The following is a 17,194-nucleotide window of genomic DNA, read 5'->3' as shown; positions in this document are numbered from 1 at the left end:
GGTGTCTAGTGATATTTAATGAAGAGCCGATTCAGAGCCGTAAGAGTCGGCTCTTTAATGGGAGCCGATTCTCCGAGAAGAGCCGGAATTCCCATCACTACTACAGTTGTCCTTTCATTGCTCGGCTCTTCCTTACCACTATGGGCGTATCCTCCAGCATTACAGCTAACCCCGCCCATTTCCACACAGCCCGGCCCCCTCATCACATAACCCCGCCTATCACCAAACAGTACCGCCCCCTCCTGGCATAACGTATCTTCCAATATTATAGCTAAGCCCGCCCATTACCGCACAGTCCCGCCCCTTCCTCATATAACACAAGCTCCGTGTTTTGAACAGTCACAGTTAACCACGCCCCTCCATCCGTACATCTCCGCCCCGCCCCCTCTGCAGTGTATTCAAGCATCACCGCTCGGGCCCACCCCTCGTTACCTAGTTACAGCCTCGCAATTACATAACCCCGCCCCCCTCAGGCCCGAAGCTGTCCTGGGTCCTCCTCTCTGGAGATGCTGGCAGGGTTGCCCTCACCAGACATGGCGGGCCGCGCAGTGTGACGTCACTTCCGCCGCTCCCCTGCTGCCCTCGCTTACCATGGAGTCGCTGCTGAAGCGTGAGCTGGGCTGCCCGCAGGTGAAGGCGGCCGGGCACTCCGGGGGAGGCTGCATCAGCCAGGGCCAGAGCTATGACACCGAGCTGGGCCGCCTCTATGTGAAGGACAACCACAAGGCTGAGGTGCGCATGCGCTGACGTCACCTGACCTCCCCATGCTGGGTGATCTGTGCTAGACTGCTCCAGATCTAACTCTGCTGACAGCAGCATTGCATGAAAGTTCTGTGCTGCTTGTTTGCATTATTGTTTCTTTTACTACTTTTATTGCAAATTTTCCTGACTTCCTGTGCCAATGCCAGATGCAGCTCAGATGAGCCTGTGGGCTGTCCAGGCCCCTTTCACTATCTATCACATCAACAGACCATCCAGTCTAACCCTGTCATTACTGAGCTGACTCCACCCACCTTCCTCTTTGTGGTTAGCACTACAGCTTTGCAGACTCCTCCTCATCCCCACCCTGTGTGCAATAAAGTATTGACCCTCATCCCCACCCCGTGTGCAATAAAGTATTGACCTTTCCTCCACTCTCCTCAGTGTTTTTATCTCATAAAAGTGTTGGTGAGTCGAGCACAGAAGTTCATGAAAGCTATCAGAGGAGTTAAATTATGTATTTTTTTTTTACATATGGAGCAAGAAGAAAGCTGCAGAAGTGGGTGATCTGCTTTGCGCAGAGGGAGGAGCCATAGCTAGCGATAGAGTCATGAGATGTAACGACTGTCGGTGATGGAAACTGTTTGTGTCTCTCCTCAGCCATAGCTAGCGATAGAGTGAGTCATGAGATGTAATGGCTGTCAGGTCTAGTGCACACCGGAGCGTTTCCGCTGCGTTTTGCGATCCGCTTACGGGTGCGGATCCGCTAGGGTAATGTATTTCAATGGGCTGGTGCACACCAGAGCGGGAGGCGTTTTGCAGAAACGCATACTCCCGGGCTGCTGCAGATTTTGGATTGCGGATGCGTTTCTGCCTCAATGTTAAGTATAGGAAAACCGCAAACCGCTCTGAAAAACGGCACTTCAGAGCGGTTTGCCAGGCGTTTTTTGTTACAGTAGCTGTTCAGTAACAGCATTACTGTAACAATACATGAAATCTACTATACCAAAACCGCTACACAAAACCGCGAAACGCTGCAGAAAAATAAGAAAAAGCATTTCAAAATCTGCTAGCATTTTGCGGATCTGCTAGCGGTTTTTGGTGTGCACCAGGCCTCAGTGACGGAATCTGTGTTTCTCCTCAGCCATAGCTAGCGAAGGAGAGAGTAATTTGATGTAACGGCTTTCGGTGACGGAAGCTGTTTGTGTCTCCTCAGCCATAGCTAGCTATAGAGAGAGTCATGAGGTGTAACAGCTGTTGGTGATGGAAGCTGTTTGTATCTCTCCTCAGCCATAGCTAGCGATAGAGTCATGAGATGTAACGGCTGTCGGTGATGGAAGCTGTTTGTGTCTCCTCAGCTATAGCTAGCGATAGAGTCATGAGATGTAACGGCTGTCGGTGATGGAAGCTGTTTGTGTCTCCTCAGCCATAGCTAGCGATAGTCAAGAGATGTAACGGCTGTCGGTGATGGAAGCTGTTTGTGTCTCCTCAGCCATAGCTAGCGATAGAGTCATGAGATGTAACGGCTGTCGGTGATGGAAGCTGTTTGTGTCTCCTCAGCCATAGCTAGCGATAGTCAAGAGATGTAATGGCTGTCGGTGATGGAAGCTGTTTGTGTCTCTCCTCAGCAGGGCTGTGGAGTCGGAGTCGGGGCAATTTTGGGCACCTGGAGTCGGAGTTGGAGTCGTTGATTTCATAAACTGAGGAGTCGGGAGTCGGATGATTTTTGTAAAAAATCCACAGCCCTGTTAAGTATTAGACTAAGGAGTCGAGGAGTCAGAGTCAGAGCTATTTTGGGTACCCGGAGTCGTGTATTCATATACTGAGGAGTCGGAGTTGGAAGATTTTTGTATTGACTCCACAGCCCTGCTCCTCAGCCATAGCTAGCGATAGAGAGAGTCATGAGATGTAACGGTTGTTGGTGATGGAAACTATTTGTGTCTCTTCAGCCATAGCTAGCGATAGAGAGAGTCATAAGATGTAACGGCTGTCGGTGATGGAAGCTGTTTGTGTCTCCTCGGCCATAGCTAGCGATAGAGAGAGTCATGAGATGTAACGGCTGTCAGTGACGGAAGCTGTTTGTGTCTCTCCTCAGCCATAGCTAGCTATAGAGAGAGTCATGAGATGTAATGGCTGTCAGTGATGGAAGCTGTTTGTGTCTCCTCAGCCATAGCTAACGATAGAGAGAGTCATAAGATGTAACGGCTGTCAGTGACAGAAGCTGTTTGTGTCTCCTCAGCCATAGCTAGCGATAGAGAGAGAGTCATAAGATGTAACGGCTGTCAGTGACAGAAGCTGTTTGTGTCTCTCCTCAGCCATAGCTAGCGATAGATAGAGTCATGAGATGTAATGGCTGTCGGTTATGGAAGCTGTTTATGTCTCTCCTCAGCCATAGCTAGCGATAGAGTCATGAGATGTAACGGCTGTCGGTGAGGGAAGCTGTTTGTGTCTCTCCTCAGCCATAGCTAGCGATAGAGAGAGTCATGAGATGCAACGGCTGTCGTGATGGAAGCTGTTTGTGTCTCTCCTCAGCCATAGCTAGCGATAGAGAGTCATGAGATGTAATGGCTGTCGGTGATGGAAGCTGTTTGTGTCTCTCCTCAGCCATAGCTAGCGATAGAGAAAGTCATGAGATGTAACGGTTGTCGGTGACGGAAGCCGTTTGTGTCTCTCCTCAGCCATAGCTAGCGATAGAGAGAGTCATGAGATGTAACGGCTGTCGGTGACGGAAGCTTTTTGTGTCTCCTTAGCCATAGCTAGCGATAGAGTCATGAGATGTAACGGCTGTCGGTGATGGAAACTGTTTGTGTCTCTCCTCAGCCATAGCTAGTGATAGAGAGAGTCATGAGATGTAATGGCTGTCGGTGATGGAAGCGGTTTGTGTCTCCTCAGCCATAACTAATGATAGAGAGAGTCATGAGATGTAACGGCTGTCGATGATGGAAGCTGTTTGTGTCTCTCCTCAGGCAAGGAGGATGTTTGAGGGTGAGATGGCGAGCCTGGAGGCCATTCAGCAGACGGGAACTGTCCGTGTCCCCAAACCAGTGAAGGTTATTGACCAGCCATCAGGTGGCGCTCTGCTGGTCATGGAACACCTGGATATGAGAAGTCTAAACAGGTACATCGGCAACCAACCAGTGAGGTCTCATTCCTCTTGCTGCATTGTCCATAGTGTAACACACTGGTATATTATCTTTTCAAAAGTGAGAACTACTTACTAGAGATGTTTAGTGAAATGCTTATAATGATGTCATGCACTCAAATTGTATGCAACTTGGAACTGGGCCATGAAGTTATTTGTATGAGGTTACTAGCATCCATAGTGCATTGGCCATCTGTGCCCCTTACATCAGCAGCAAGTGGCCGGATTTGGGTGAATTTTACCTTGTACCTCTTGCTCCCTTTCCTATCTGGATTCAGTTGGGGGGCGGGTCCAGTCAGGTGCATGTGACAAACAATAGCTGTCAGACTACATTTCCCAGCATTCCTGTGTTACAGTGTCCACATGAGGGGGTGCGGCTTGGCAGTATAAAGGAAATAGTTGTAAGAGGTCATCCCTCCTAACAGGAAGTAACAGGCTGTAGAAGTCTTAAGCCTGTATGGGTGGGAGCACAGCAGAAGGACACAATGTTACTACATGCTGCTTAAAGGGACACTTAAGTCAAACAAAAAAAAATGAGTTTTACTCACCTGGGGCTTCCAATAGCCCCCTGCAGCTGTCCGGTGCCCTCGCCGTCTCCCTCCGATCCTCCTGGCCCCGCGGGCAGCCACTTCCTGTTTCGGTGACAGGAGCTGACAGGCTGGGGACGCGAGTGATTCTTCGCGCTCCTGGCCACAATAGCGCCATCTATGCTGCTATAGCATATATCATATACCATATAGCAGCATAGAGGGTGCTAGTGTGTCTGGGAACGCGAAGAATCACTCGCGTCCCCAGCCTGTCAGCTCCTGTCACTGAAACAGGAAGTGGCTGCCGGCGGGGCCAGGAGGATCGGAGGGAGACGGCGAGGGCACCGGACAGCTGCAGGGGGCTATTGGAAGCCCTAGGTGAGTAAAACTCATTTTTTTTGTTTGACTTAAGTGTCCCTTTAAAGCGGGATTGTCACCATAAAAAGCAAATTTCAACAACAACTGGTCTGAGTGTATTAAGTGATAAAGATGCTAATCCTGCATTCTAAACTTTTTTCTGCTGTTATGGTTTGGAGTTATCACATACCTCAGGAGCGCTGGCCCTTTAGTAGTCAGTGCCAAACAGTTGCATGCTGGGGGTTCTTTTTATCTATAATATATTCCTCCTCTTCCCTTTATTTCCCTGCCTAGCTGAAACATGATCCTCTGCTCACTTGTGTTTACAAGCAAGGCTGAGGCGACTCAGCGATTGGAGGAGACAAGAAAAAAAGTAAAGGGCAGAAATGACATCACAAGTTAGCCTTTACTGTGGGCAAACGACATGGCCCCCACCAGGAACAGAATTGTCTTCATTTACTATATAACATTCACTGAAATTAAAATGTGGACAGTACAATACATGTGTTATGCAAGTAGATCAAGTATCTATCTACATATGTGTTTTTTCCCCTGGCATAGTATGGCTGATCCTACTGCTTTAAAGCAATTACGCTTGCAGCTTGTGCCTTGTTTGGTGATGGGGTTAGTTGGGTTCAGTACTGTGCAGTGTTGAGGTTTGGGGTACACTGACCAGCTAACAGACTTTTATTTCTGCTGCTTTCAGACATTCAGCAAAGCTGGGAGAGCAACTGGCCGACCTCCACCTCCATAACCAGAGGCTGCGGGAGAAGCTGACCGCAGAGAGTGGGATTGTGGGTAATGACAGGCGCTATGCTGGCTTCAGGGAAGGCTGCCCCCCATTTCTCTGCATCTTGTGCGAGAAGAGATCAGTTTCTGTTCTAAAGGTGGCCACTCAGTGTTTTCCCCAGGCTCTTTTAGCCGGGTGCTGCACCCGGCTAGTTTTGGTGACCACCCGGCTGTCTAAGGCTCACCACCCAGAGTTGCTCACAGAAGCATTGGCCCTGCATTCTCTGATCTCGCCCCACCCGGCTACTTTTTCATGCCACCCGGCTGGAAAAAATTTCTGGGGAGAACACTGCCACTAACGATCCAATTTCTAGTGAAAATCGTTCCAGCGGTCAGATCATTTTGATCAGAAGAAAAATTGTTCACTACACCATCAATGAACCAATCTTTGCTTCCTATCTATCACAACCAACTACTAGAAAATCCAAATTTTGGTTTGACGGAAATACAATCGGACGACTATTTTTATAATCGTACGTAATCAATTGTGCCCATCAACCGGGATTATTTATAACCAAACCGATCAGAATTTATGATCGCTCTAACGATTTTTCGCTAGACATTGGACCGTTAGTGGCTACCTTTAGAGGTTCTCTTTTTTTATTGGTGCGATCGGAAGTTTAGCATTGATGTAGCCATCTTACGACGTCATTTAAGCTGGCCATTAACTGTACCATTTTTTTTTTGCCCGATTGAACATTTGATAAGACGAAAGGTGTAAATGGTTGTAAATTGAAGTGGATATGAACATTTACCATCGATATTTAGGGCTAAAATCAATATAAAGACTGATCAGCAAGGTTGGTCTTTAGCTGATCATGATATAATTGATCATAACGTCGATCAAGAACAAAATTGAGTAAATAGTGGATGGCCAGCTTTAGTGATACATCGTGGTGTGTCTCTAAACCACAAGTGCGGGCTTCTTTGTGCTGCTGCGCTTAACTGTTTCTCCCTCTGGGAGGCGACGCTTGTCTGCCATTCGTCTGTCTATTCGCCTATCTGTCGCCAGAGTCCTGCAGACTCTCCTGACCTTCTCCCTCCGCAGGTAAGGGGGCGGGACAGTCAGATCTGCAGTGTGTGATGATTATATATAGGCTTGTTGGGTATAGCAGAGCGAGGGGAGGGATATAGGTCAGGTTTGGCTGAGGCTGATCTCTATTGTTCTCCTGTCACCAGACTCTCCTGATTTTGTCTCTCGGCAGGTAAGGGAGCTGGACAGTCGGATCTGCAGTATGTGGACAAGTTCGGGTTCCATGTGGTGACCTGCTGCGGATACCTCCCTCTGGTAAGAGAGCGTCTGGAGGACTGCAGGATGAGGGGTGAATGCGGGAAGAGGGGCCACTGCCAGGGGAGAGGGGTGACTGCAGTACAGAGGCCCTGTAGTGACATATAGCAGAATGCAGTAAAGAGGCCCTGTAGTGACACATAGTAGAATGCAGTAAAGAGGCCCAGTAGTGACATATAGTAGAATGCAGTAAAGAGGTCCTGTAGTAACATGTAGTAGAATGCAGTAAAGAGGCCCTGTAGTGACATATAGCAGAATGCAGTAAAGAGGCCCTGTAGTGACACATAGTAGAATGCAGTAAAGAGGCCCTGTAGTGACATATAGCAGAATGCAGTAAAGAGGTCCTGTAGTGACATATAGCAGAATGCAGTAAAGAGGCCCTGTAGTGACATATAGCAGAATGCAGTAAAGAGGCCCTGTAGTGACATATAGCAGAATGCAGTAAAGAGGTCCTGTAGTGACATATAGCAGAATGCAGTAAAGAGGCCCTGTAGTGACATATAGCAGAACGCAGTACAGAGGCCCTGTAGTGACATATAGCAGAATGCAGTAAAGAGGTCCTGTAGTGACATATAGAAGAATGCAGTAAAGAGGCCCTGTAGTGACATATAGCAGAATGCAGTACAGAGGCTCTGCAGTGACATATAGTAGAATGCAGTAAAGAGGCCCTGTAGTGACATATAGCAGGATGCAGTAAAGAGGCCATGTAGTGACATATAGCAGAATGCAGTAAAGAGGCCCTGTAGTGACATATAGAAGAATGCAATCAATTATTCAGGATACAAACATGCTAAATATCCTGGTTTCAGCAACAGAAACACTTCCTATATCGATACACTGTTGTATATTGCTGTATATGGGTATGTAGTCCCACCCTCCCAGTGATGTCACAGCCTAGGCTGTTTAGCTATGCGGAATTCTCTCAGAGCATTCTGGGAGACCAGATTATTTTCACTGGCCTCGGAACTCTCAGTAAGGAAACACTCCACAGAGCTGCACCTGACAGGACTAAAGGTGTTGCCATCTGTGGTAAGTTTCAGAATGTAAATTGGGGAGAGGAAAGATTTTACAGTGGGAAAACACTGACTAAATAATACGGTATACAACTAAAAATAAAAAAAAAAACCTCACAGGCAGCTGATAAAGTGTGCACTGAGCAGACTTATGATGGACAGCTGCCACAGCTAGGCATTGCTTCACTGCTATGACACGGATTCTACTTGTTAAAGGGGATCTGAAGTGAAAATAAGAGAGCTTCTCTGAGCTCTCTGACCAACTGGTTGGCTACAGTGCTGTTTTCTGAAGCACTTATCTCAATCTGTCTCTCACAGTTTCTTGATTGTTTAAAGAAAACCTGTAACTAAAAAAAAGTTACCCTGGTGGTACTCACCTCGGGTGGGGGAAGCCTCCGGATCCGATCGAGGCTTCCCCCGTCCTCCTGTGTCCCACAGCGGTCTTGCTGTGCCCCTCCGAATAGCGGGGATGTAAATATTTACCCAGCTACAGGGATAGGGAAGCCTCCCCCTCCCGAGGTGAGTACCCCCCGGGGGATGTTTTTTTTTGTTACAGAGCTTCTTTAAGGTTTGCCTGCCAGGAAGTTCAAAGGGTCATCAGCTCTGCTCTGTTTCATCATTTAAAATACAGACTATAATTTGTAAACTTCAAATATTAGAGAATCATGTAATGTTCTAGCAAAAGAGCTATATAACTGAAAATAAAAATGAGACTCTTTACTTTGCACTAATGTTCTATTAGGGGAGGGTGGACCCTGAGGACAGTAAGCAGCATGTGGACCCTTAGGAGGAAGTCAGAGCCCACCAGGGGCTTCAGTCAATAAGGGGTACTTTAACAGAGAGCATTAAACATTCAGGTCTCTTGCTGTTTGAGCCTCCAGGCCCTATTAGACACACACAGCTGGCTGAGACCTGAAATGGGGAAATTGAAATATATTTTGTAATAAAATGAAATCACAGATTGACCCGTGTACTGCTGTCATGTCAAATCCCTAACAAAGGTGGAATTTAATTTTAATTATAAAATGGTTTGTGGAGGTGTCGTGTAACTTTCCAGCAGGCATTTCTGTGATCAGTAATACAGGAAGTGAGTGGTGTCTGTCCTTATGTGATGATGCGTTTCCTGTCTCCTGCAGGAGAATGATTGGCAGGAGGACGCACATTTCTGTGATCAGTAATACAGGAAGTGAGTGTCCTCATATGATGATGCGATTCCGGTCTCCTGCAGGAGAGTGATTGGCAGGAGGATGCACCTTTCTGTGATCAGTAATACAGGAAGTGAGTGTCCCCGTGTGATGATGCATTTCCTGTCTCCTGCAGGAGAATGCTTGGCAGGAGAACGCACATTTGTGATCAGTAATACGGGAAGTGAGCGTCCTCATATGATGATGCGATTCATGTCTCCTGCAGGAGAATGATTGGCAGGAGGACGTATATTTCTGTGATCAGTAATACATGAAGCAGAGTCTGTCCTCATGTGATGATGCATTTCCTGTCTCCTGCAAAAGAATTCACATTTCTGTGATCAGTAATACACGAAGCAGTGTCCTCATGTGATTATGCGTTTCCTGTCTTCTGCAGGAGAATGATTGGCAGGAGAACTGGGTGGCGTTCTACAGCCAGCAGCGTATTCAGCGGCAGATGGACATGCTGGAGGAATCGTCTGGAGATCGGGAGGCGCGAGAGCTCTGGTCACAGCTGCAGGTGGGTCCATCTACTGGACAGAGCATTTATGCCATTTCTCTATTAGCCAGATGGGCCACTGAACATCGAAGCAGGTGACCATGGCACAAGGGACATTCGGAAGATACGCCATAGCTATAAACCACAATGTCATTTGTGGCTTTGGTGGTGCGGACTAAGTAATTTTGGAGCCAAACTCAGGCTTAGTGGCAGGAGCAGCGGCGGTGGGAATTTGGGCCCTGGGTTTGGATAACATATAGCTGAACTCCGGACAGTGACGGGTTCACTAAGCGGCGTACAAAGATTGGCTACGGAGTAGCATGCCGCTAGTGTTAGGTGTAGGAAGATAGTAGTTTAGGGTTAGGCATGAGGACACAGTAGTGTAAGGGGTAGGAAGAAAGGAGTTTAGGGTTAGGCATGAGGACACAGTAGTGTTAGGGGTAGGAAGAAAGGAGTTTAGGCTTAGGCATGAGGACGCAGCAGTGTTAGGTGTAGGAAGATAGGAGTTTAGGGTTAGGCATGAGGATGCAGCAGTGTTAGGTGTAGGAAGATAGGAGTTTAGGGTTAGGCATGAGGACGCAGCAGTGTTAGGTGTAGGAAGATAGGGGTTTAGGGTTAGGTATGAGGATGCAGTAGTGTTAGGTGTAGGAAGATAGGAGTTTAGGGTTAGGCATGAGGAGGATGCAGTAGTGTTAGAGGTAGGAAGATAGGAGTTTAGGGTTAGGCATGAGGACGCAGTAGTGTTAGAGGTAGGAAGATAGGAGTTTAGGGTTAGGCATGAGGACGCAGCAGTGTTAGGTGTAGGAAGATAGGAGTTTAGGGTTAGGCATGAGGACGCAGCAGTGTTTGGTGTAGGAAGATAGGAGTTTAGGGTTAGGCATGAGGAGGACGCAGCAGTGTTAGGTGTAGGAAGATAGGAGTTTAGGGTTAGGCATGAGGACACAGCAATGTTAGGTGTAGGAAGATAGGAGTTTAGGGTTAGGCATGAGAACGCAGCAGTGTTAGGTGTAGGAGGATAGGAGTTTAGGGTTAGGCATGAGGATGCAGCAGTGTTAGGGGTAGGAAGAAAGGAGTTTAGGGTTAGGCATGAGGACGCAGCAGTTTTATGGGTAGGAAGATAGGAGTTTAGGGTTAGGTATGAGGACGCAGTAGTGTTAGGGGTAGGAAGATAGGAGTTTAGGGTTAGGCATGAGGACGCAGCAGTGTTAGGGGTAGGAAGAAAGGAGTTTAGGGTTAGGCATGAGGACGCAGCAGTGTTAGTGGTAGGAAGATAGGAGTTTAGGGTTAGGCATGAGGACGCAGCAGTGTTAGGTGTAGGAAGATAGGAGTTTAGGGTTAGGCATGAGGACACAGCAGTGTTAGGGGTAGGAAGATAGGAGTTTAGGGTTAGGCATGAGGACACAGCAGTGTTAGGTGTAGGAAGATAGGAGTTTAGGGTTAGGTATGAGGACGCAGCAGTGTTAGGGGTAGGAAGATAGGAGTTTAGGGTTAGGCATGAGGACACAGCAGTGTTAGAGGTAGGAAGATAGGAGTTTAGGGTTAGGCATGAGGACGCAGCAGTGTTAGAGGTAGGAAGATAGGAGTTTAGGGTTAGGCAGGAGGACGCAGCAGTGTTAGGTGTAGGAAGATAGGAGTTTAGGGTTAGGCATGAGGACGCAGCAGTGTTAGGTGTAGGAAGATAGGAGTTTAGGGTTAGGCATGAGGACGCAGCAGTTTTAGGGGTAGGAAGATAGGAGTTTAGGGTTAGGTATGAGGATGCAGTAGTGTTAGGGGTAGGAAGATAGGAGTTTAGGGTTAGGCATGAGGAGGACGCAGCAGTGTTAGGTGTAGGAAGATAGGGGTTTAGGGTTAGGCATGAGGACACAGCAGTGTTAGGAGTAGGAAGATAGGAGTTTAGGGTTAGGCATGAGGACGCAGCAGTGTTAGGGGTAGGAAGATAGGAGTTTAGGGTTAGGCATGAGGACACAGCAGTGTTAGGAGTAGGAAGATAGGAGTTTAGGGTTAGGCATGAGGACGCAGCAGTGTTAGAGGTAGGAAGATAGGAGTTTAGGGTTAGGCATGAGGAGGACGCAGCAGTGTTAGGTGTAGGAAGATAGGAGTTTAGGGTTAGGCATGAGGACGCAGCAGTGTTAGGGGTAGGAAGATAGGAGTTTAGGGTTAGGTATGAGGACACAGCAGTGTTAGGGGTAGGAAGATAGGAGTTTAGGGTTAGGCATGAGGACGCAGCAGTGTTAGGGGTAGGAAGATAGGAGTTTAGGGTTAGGCATGAGGACGCAGCAGTTTTAGGGGTAGGAAGATAGGAGTTTAGGGTTAGGTATGAGGATGCAGTAGTGTTAGGGGTAGGAAGATAGGAGTTTACGGTTAGGCATGAGGAGGACGCAGCAGTGTTAGGTGTAGGAAGATAGGGGTTTAGGGTTAGGCATGAGGACACAGCAGTGTTAGGAGTAGGAAGATAGGAGTTTAGGGTTAGGTATGAGGATGCAGTAGTGTTAGGGGTAGGAAGATAGGAGTTTAGGGTTAGGCATGAGGACACAGCAGTGTTAGGAGTAGGAAGATAGGAGTTTAGGGTTAGGCATGAGGACGCAGCAGTGTTAGAGGTAGGAAGATAGGAGTTTAGGGTTAGGCATGAGGAGGACGCAGCAGTGTTAGGTGTAGGAAGATAGGAGTTTAGGGTTAGGCATGAGGACGCAGCAGTGTTAGGGGTAGGAAGATAGGAGTTTAGGGTTAGGTATGAGGACACAGCAGTGTTAGGGGTAGGAAGATAGGAGTTTAGGGTTAGGCATGAGGACGCAGCAGTGTTAGGGGTAGAAAGATAGGAGTTTAGGGTTAGGCATGAGGAGGACGCAGCAGTGTTAGGTGTAGGAAGAGAGGAGTTTAGGGTTAGGCATGAGGAGGATGCAGCAGTGTTAGATGTAGGAAGATAGGAGTTTAGGGTTAGGCATGAGGACGCAGTAGTGTTAGGGGTATAACGGATGTGGGAGGAGGCATGGTAGAGGATGTGGGAGGAGAAATGGCAAAGGTTGTGGGAGGAAACATGGTAAAGGATGAGGGAGGAGACATGGCAGCGGATGTGGGTAGAGACATTGAAAACGGATGTGGGAGGAGACATGGTAGAGGATGAGGGAGGAGACATGGTAACTGATGTGGGAGGAGGCATGGTAACAGCTGTGGGAGGAGACATGTGACATGGAGGTGACCATGTGTAATCTTCTGTAATAAAAGCACTCATGTTGCTCAGCAGTCCATCAGCAGGTCCTCTGCTGTCCTTTTGGGTAAGATTCTGAGACTTCTGACATACTTGCCTTCCGTTCATTGTGTAACGATATCTGCCATTTCCTATTCCGCAGCTGAAGATCCCACAGATGTTTGCCGAGGTGGAGATTGTACCAGCCCTGCTTCACGGAGATCTCTGGGGAGGGAACGTGGCAGAATTAGACTCCGGTCCGGTGATATTTGACCCCGCCTCTTTCTATGGCCATTCCGAATTTGAGCTGGCCATCGCAGGCATGTTCGGAGGGTTCGGATCTTCCTTCTACTCGGCGTACCACTCTAAAATCCCGAAGAGCCCCGGCTTTGAGAAGAGGCTGAAGCTCTATCAGCTGTTCCATTACCTCAACCACTGGAACCATTTTGGCAGCGGCTACAGAGGGTCTTCTCTGAGCACCATGAGAAGCCTCCTGAAATAATCCCACCACCAGTCTGGACCTCTGGTGGAGGAGGTCCACAATGACAGCAGAACTTACCCCTTAGACTTACCAATTGCTGTAGTGACACCCGGCAATTAACACCCCGCTGTGTGAGCTCATTTATGGACCACATAAGACATGAAGTCAATGCGTTGACATTAAACTGAAGATCCACCACGACTGAGACACAGTCAGTCCTCTCCAGATTCGTTGTAGACTCTACCAGGATTTTAGGGGCTTTATCAGACCTGCTGCTGTGCAATGCTAACCTCATCTCACACGGGTATCATGCATTTGGACCAGTGTCAGGGTGCAATTGCGTTCACAATTTCCAATGGAGGTAAAAAAGCCATAGAAGTGCAGTAAAAAAAGTTCAACTTGCTGGATTGCAAGGGAATTACTTAGCGTCCCATTTCCTATGCGATGCACATAGCGTCCCATTTCCTATGCGATGCACTATGATTGGCCTATAAGCCAGCGCAGGGCACATGCAGTGTTCAGTGCATTGGTGTTTACGTAAAATGGAAAAGGGCACAGAGATTCCTATGCTAATCACAGTGTCTCTGGGTAAAGGAGTGCGATAAAAAATTTGGATAAAAATGCTGCAAGTGGAAAGAGCCCATCAAACACTATTCAGAGTCCTGGCTAGAGATAATTAGGGATGAACAGTGAGATGCAAATCATTTCTCCTTGCATTCAAATTTTATGTACCGTATTTTTCGGATTATAAGACGCTTCTGGGTTAGCAAAAAAACAGGGGAAAAAGAAAAATACTAAGCCTGGTGTGTCTATAGGCCAGGGGCATCTTGTAGATGTTCTCCCCCTATTATTCGGTCCTCCTCCTGTCCACCTTGGTGTCCTCGTCCTCCTTCTCCTGTCCCCCTTGGTGTCCTCGTCCTCCTTCTCCTGTCCCCCTTGTGTTGTCCTCCTGTCCCCCTTGTGTCCTCCTCCTGTCCCCCTTGGTGTCCTTGTCCTCCTTCTCCTGTCCCCCTTGTGTTGTCCTCCTGTCCCCCTTGTGTCCTCCTCCTGTCCCCCTTGGTGTCCTTCTCCTGTCCCCCTTGTGTTGTCCTCCTGTCCCCCTTGTGTCGTCCTCCTGTCCCCCTTGTGTCCGCCTCCTGTCCCCCTTGGTGTCCTCTTCCTGTCCCCCATGGTGTCCTCTTCCTGTCCCCCTTGGTGTCCTCTTCCTGTCCCCCTTGGTGTACTCTTCCTGTCCCCCTTGGTGTCCTCCTCCTGTCCCCTTTGGTGTCCTCCTCCTGTCCCCCTTGGTGACCTCTTCCTGTCCCCCTTGGTGTCCTCCTCCTGTCCCCTTTAATGGTCCTCTTCCTGTCCCCCTTGGTGTCCTCTTTCTGTCCCCCTTGGTGTCCTCCTCCTGTGCCCCTTGGTGTCCTCTTTCTGTCCCCCTTGGTGTCCTCCTCCTGTCCCCCTTGGTGTCCTCTTCCTGTCCCCTTTAGTGTCCTCTTCCTGTCCCCCTTGGTGTCCTCTTCCTGTTGCCCTTGGTGTCCTCTTTCTGTCCCCCTTGGTGTCCTCTTTCTGCCCCCCTTGGTGTCCTCCTCCTGTCCCCCTTGATGTCCTCCTCCTGTCCCCCTTGATGTCCTCTCTGTCCCCCATTGGTGTCCTCTTTCTGTCCCCCTTGGTGTCCTCTTTCTGTCCCCCTTGGTGTCCTCTTTCGATCAGCTGCTTCTCTGGCTCACTCCTCCCCTCTAGTGTCTGTGATGACACGACCAGGAAGTGCCGGCACTAGGGGGAAGGAGTGGGTGAGTGAAGTAGCTGCTGCAGCCGCTAGTTGCATTCTACAGGGGGAGTGCAGGACACCAGGGAGTTCCCGACATTGCGGCGGGTGAGCGGTTTGTATCGGCTGGCGTTCCTAAGTTGGGGATTCCCTGTATTCAGAACTATAAGAGGCAGGGACTTTTTCTCCCCAGTTTTATAAGATGCACCGTCTTAGAGTCTGTAAAATACGCTAAATGATATGCAGTAGGAAGCAGATATGAGGCCTGATCATGAGCAGCCAACCTGAGACATGAGGCCCAGACTCCCCGGTTTTTGGTGACAATTTTGGAATGATCGCCTTACCGACATGCTGGACCTAAGCTTCCTGTCCTGAAGGGGGCGGAGTGACATACATCAGAAGAGGGAGGGGCTCTTAACAATGCCATGCATTCCTGTTTGTCAGATTTCATCCAGCATGGTAGATAGCTCAACAACAGTGGGGTACACCTGCTCTGATTATAGAGTTTCACCCGACACGATCACTAAACGATCAACTTCTGGTGAGACATCGACCAGCATCGGCATGTAGATTGTAGAGATTAGATATGGACCAAATGAACGAAATTCCGAGAAGCATAATATTAGCGTGCTTGTCATCGACCATGCGTAGGAGGTTTACAAGGTGATCACGTGACCAGAGCAATCACCATGCTACTAAGCTCCTCCTCCAGTAGAACTTCTGCACTATAAGTTGCCCATCTCCAGCCTTCTCCTTGTCCTTCTGTATATACGCTAGTGGAATCCATTGCATTGTTTTCCAATAGGAATGTGGGAACACTCTGTACACCAAATAAAGTACCTTTACAATGGTAGCTAAACACACCTGTTGTTTCTTTGTTGTTTTGGAGAAGCTCAGAGGAGCGTCCGTTTGGGTATACAGTATTACAGAGGCTTTCATCTTGCCCTTTTCTCTAGATTCTGAGGCTGCCCATTACCACAATGAATTGTAAATGGAACTCCTCCGATGCAGTTGAAGTGCAGACTTCCAGCTTTCAATCAGTGGGCTGAACAAAAACCATTGCATAAAAATTTAAGACAAGTAAAGCATTTTTTTTTAACTTTATACCTTCATTTCATGGGCTCAAAAGTAATGGGACACATTAAAGGGAACCTAAACTGAGAAGGATATGGATTTTTCCTTTTACAATAATACCAGTTGCCTGACTCTCCTGCTGATTCTGTGTCTCTATTACTCTTAGTCACAACCCCTCAACAAGCATGCAGATCAGGTGCTCTGACTGAAGTCAGACTGGATTAGCTGCATGCTGGTTCCAGGTGTGTGATTCAGCCACTACTGCAGCCACATAGATCAGCAGGACTGCCAGGCAACTGGTATTATTTAACCACTTTAGGACCATGGTGTTAACCAGCCCACCGCCCCCCCTCCCCCCCCCCCTGTGACCAGGCCATTTTTTACTAATTGGGCCACTGCAGCTTTAAGGGCTTGCTGCAGGACTCAGCACACAAGTGATCCCCCCCACCAACAGAGCTCTCTGCTGGTGGGGTCTCATCCCTGCTGAGATTTTTGTTTATTTTTATACAGGTTTTTTTTAAAATATTTTTCAATCAATTTTTCTATTTTTTTTTAATTCAATCCCCGCCCTCCCTCCTCCTCCTGCCAGCCAGTCACTGTGATCGGCTGTTATAGGCTTCAGCCTATGACAGTGGATTAGAGATGGCCCGAACCTCCGATTTTCGGTTTGCGAACCTACCGCGAAAGTTCGGTTCGCGCAAACTTTCACAAACTGCAATAGGCTTCAATGGGGAGGCGAACTTTGAAAACTAGAAACACTTATGCTGCCCACAACAGTGATGGAAAAGATGTTTCAAGGGGTATAACACCTGGAGGGGGGCATGGCGGAGTTGGACACACGCCAAAAGTCCCGGGGAAAAATTTGGATTAGACGCAAAGCAGTGTTTTAAGGGCAGAAATCACACTGCAATGCTAAATTGCAGGCCTAAAGTGCTTTAAAACATCTTGCATGTGTATACATCAATCAGGGAGTGTAATTAGTGTACTACTTCACACTGACACACCAAACTCACTGTGTAACGCACCGCAAACAGCTGTTTGTGTTGTGACGGCCGTGCTGGACTGGTGCGCAACATGGCCAGAGTGCAGGCAGTGACATGACAAAACAGTGACTGTCCAGCTGATCAAATTTGGTCTGTCCACAATGAGGCAACAACTTTATTATCTTTGGTGTGCCACCCCCCGAGACACTCATATAGCCGTCGGT

At 48.3% G+C, this 17,194-nt stretch overlaps 1 protein-coding gene across 1 annotated transcript; it reads left to right on the top strand.

The window, feature by feature from the left end:
* The first annotated feature begins 418 nt into the window (after positions 1-418).
* On the top strand, positions 419-15,772 carry LOC137541588 (ketosamine-3-kinase-like). The gene is made up of 6 exons (XM_068262971.1): positions 419-732; positions 3,666-3,817; positions 5,432-5,523; positions 6,720-6,802; positions 9,397-9,519; positions 12,846-15,772. The coding sequence occupies exons 1-6, from the start codon at positions 592-594 to the stop codon at positions 13,182-13,184; spliced, it is 930 nt and encodes a 309-aa protein (XP_068119072.1). The 5' UTR covers positions 419-591; the 3' UTR covers positions 13,185-15,772.
* The last annotated feature ends 1,422 nt before the right edge of the window (positions 15,773-17,194 follow it).

This window comes from Hyperolius riggenbachi, chromosome 12 (genome assembly GCF_040937935.1).
Source record: "Hyperolius riggenbachi isolate aHypRig1 chromosome 12, aHypRig1.pri, whole genome shotgun sequence".
NCBI classification, from domain to species: domain Eukaryota; kingdom Metazoa; phylum Chordata; class Amphibia; order Anura; family Hyperoliidae; genus Hyperolius; species Hyperolius riggenbachi.
The sequence above is the reverse complement of the archived record's forward strand: the minus strand, read 5'-3'. Positions and strand labels throughout refer to the sequence as shown.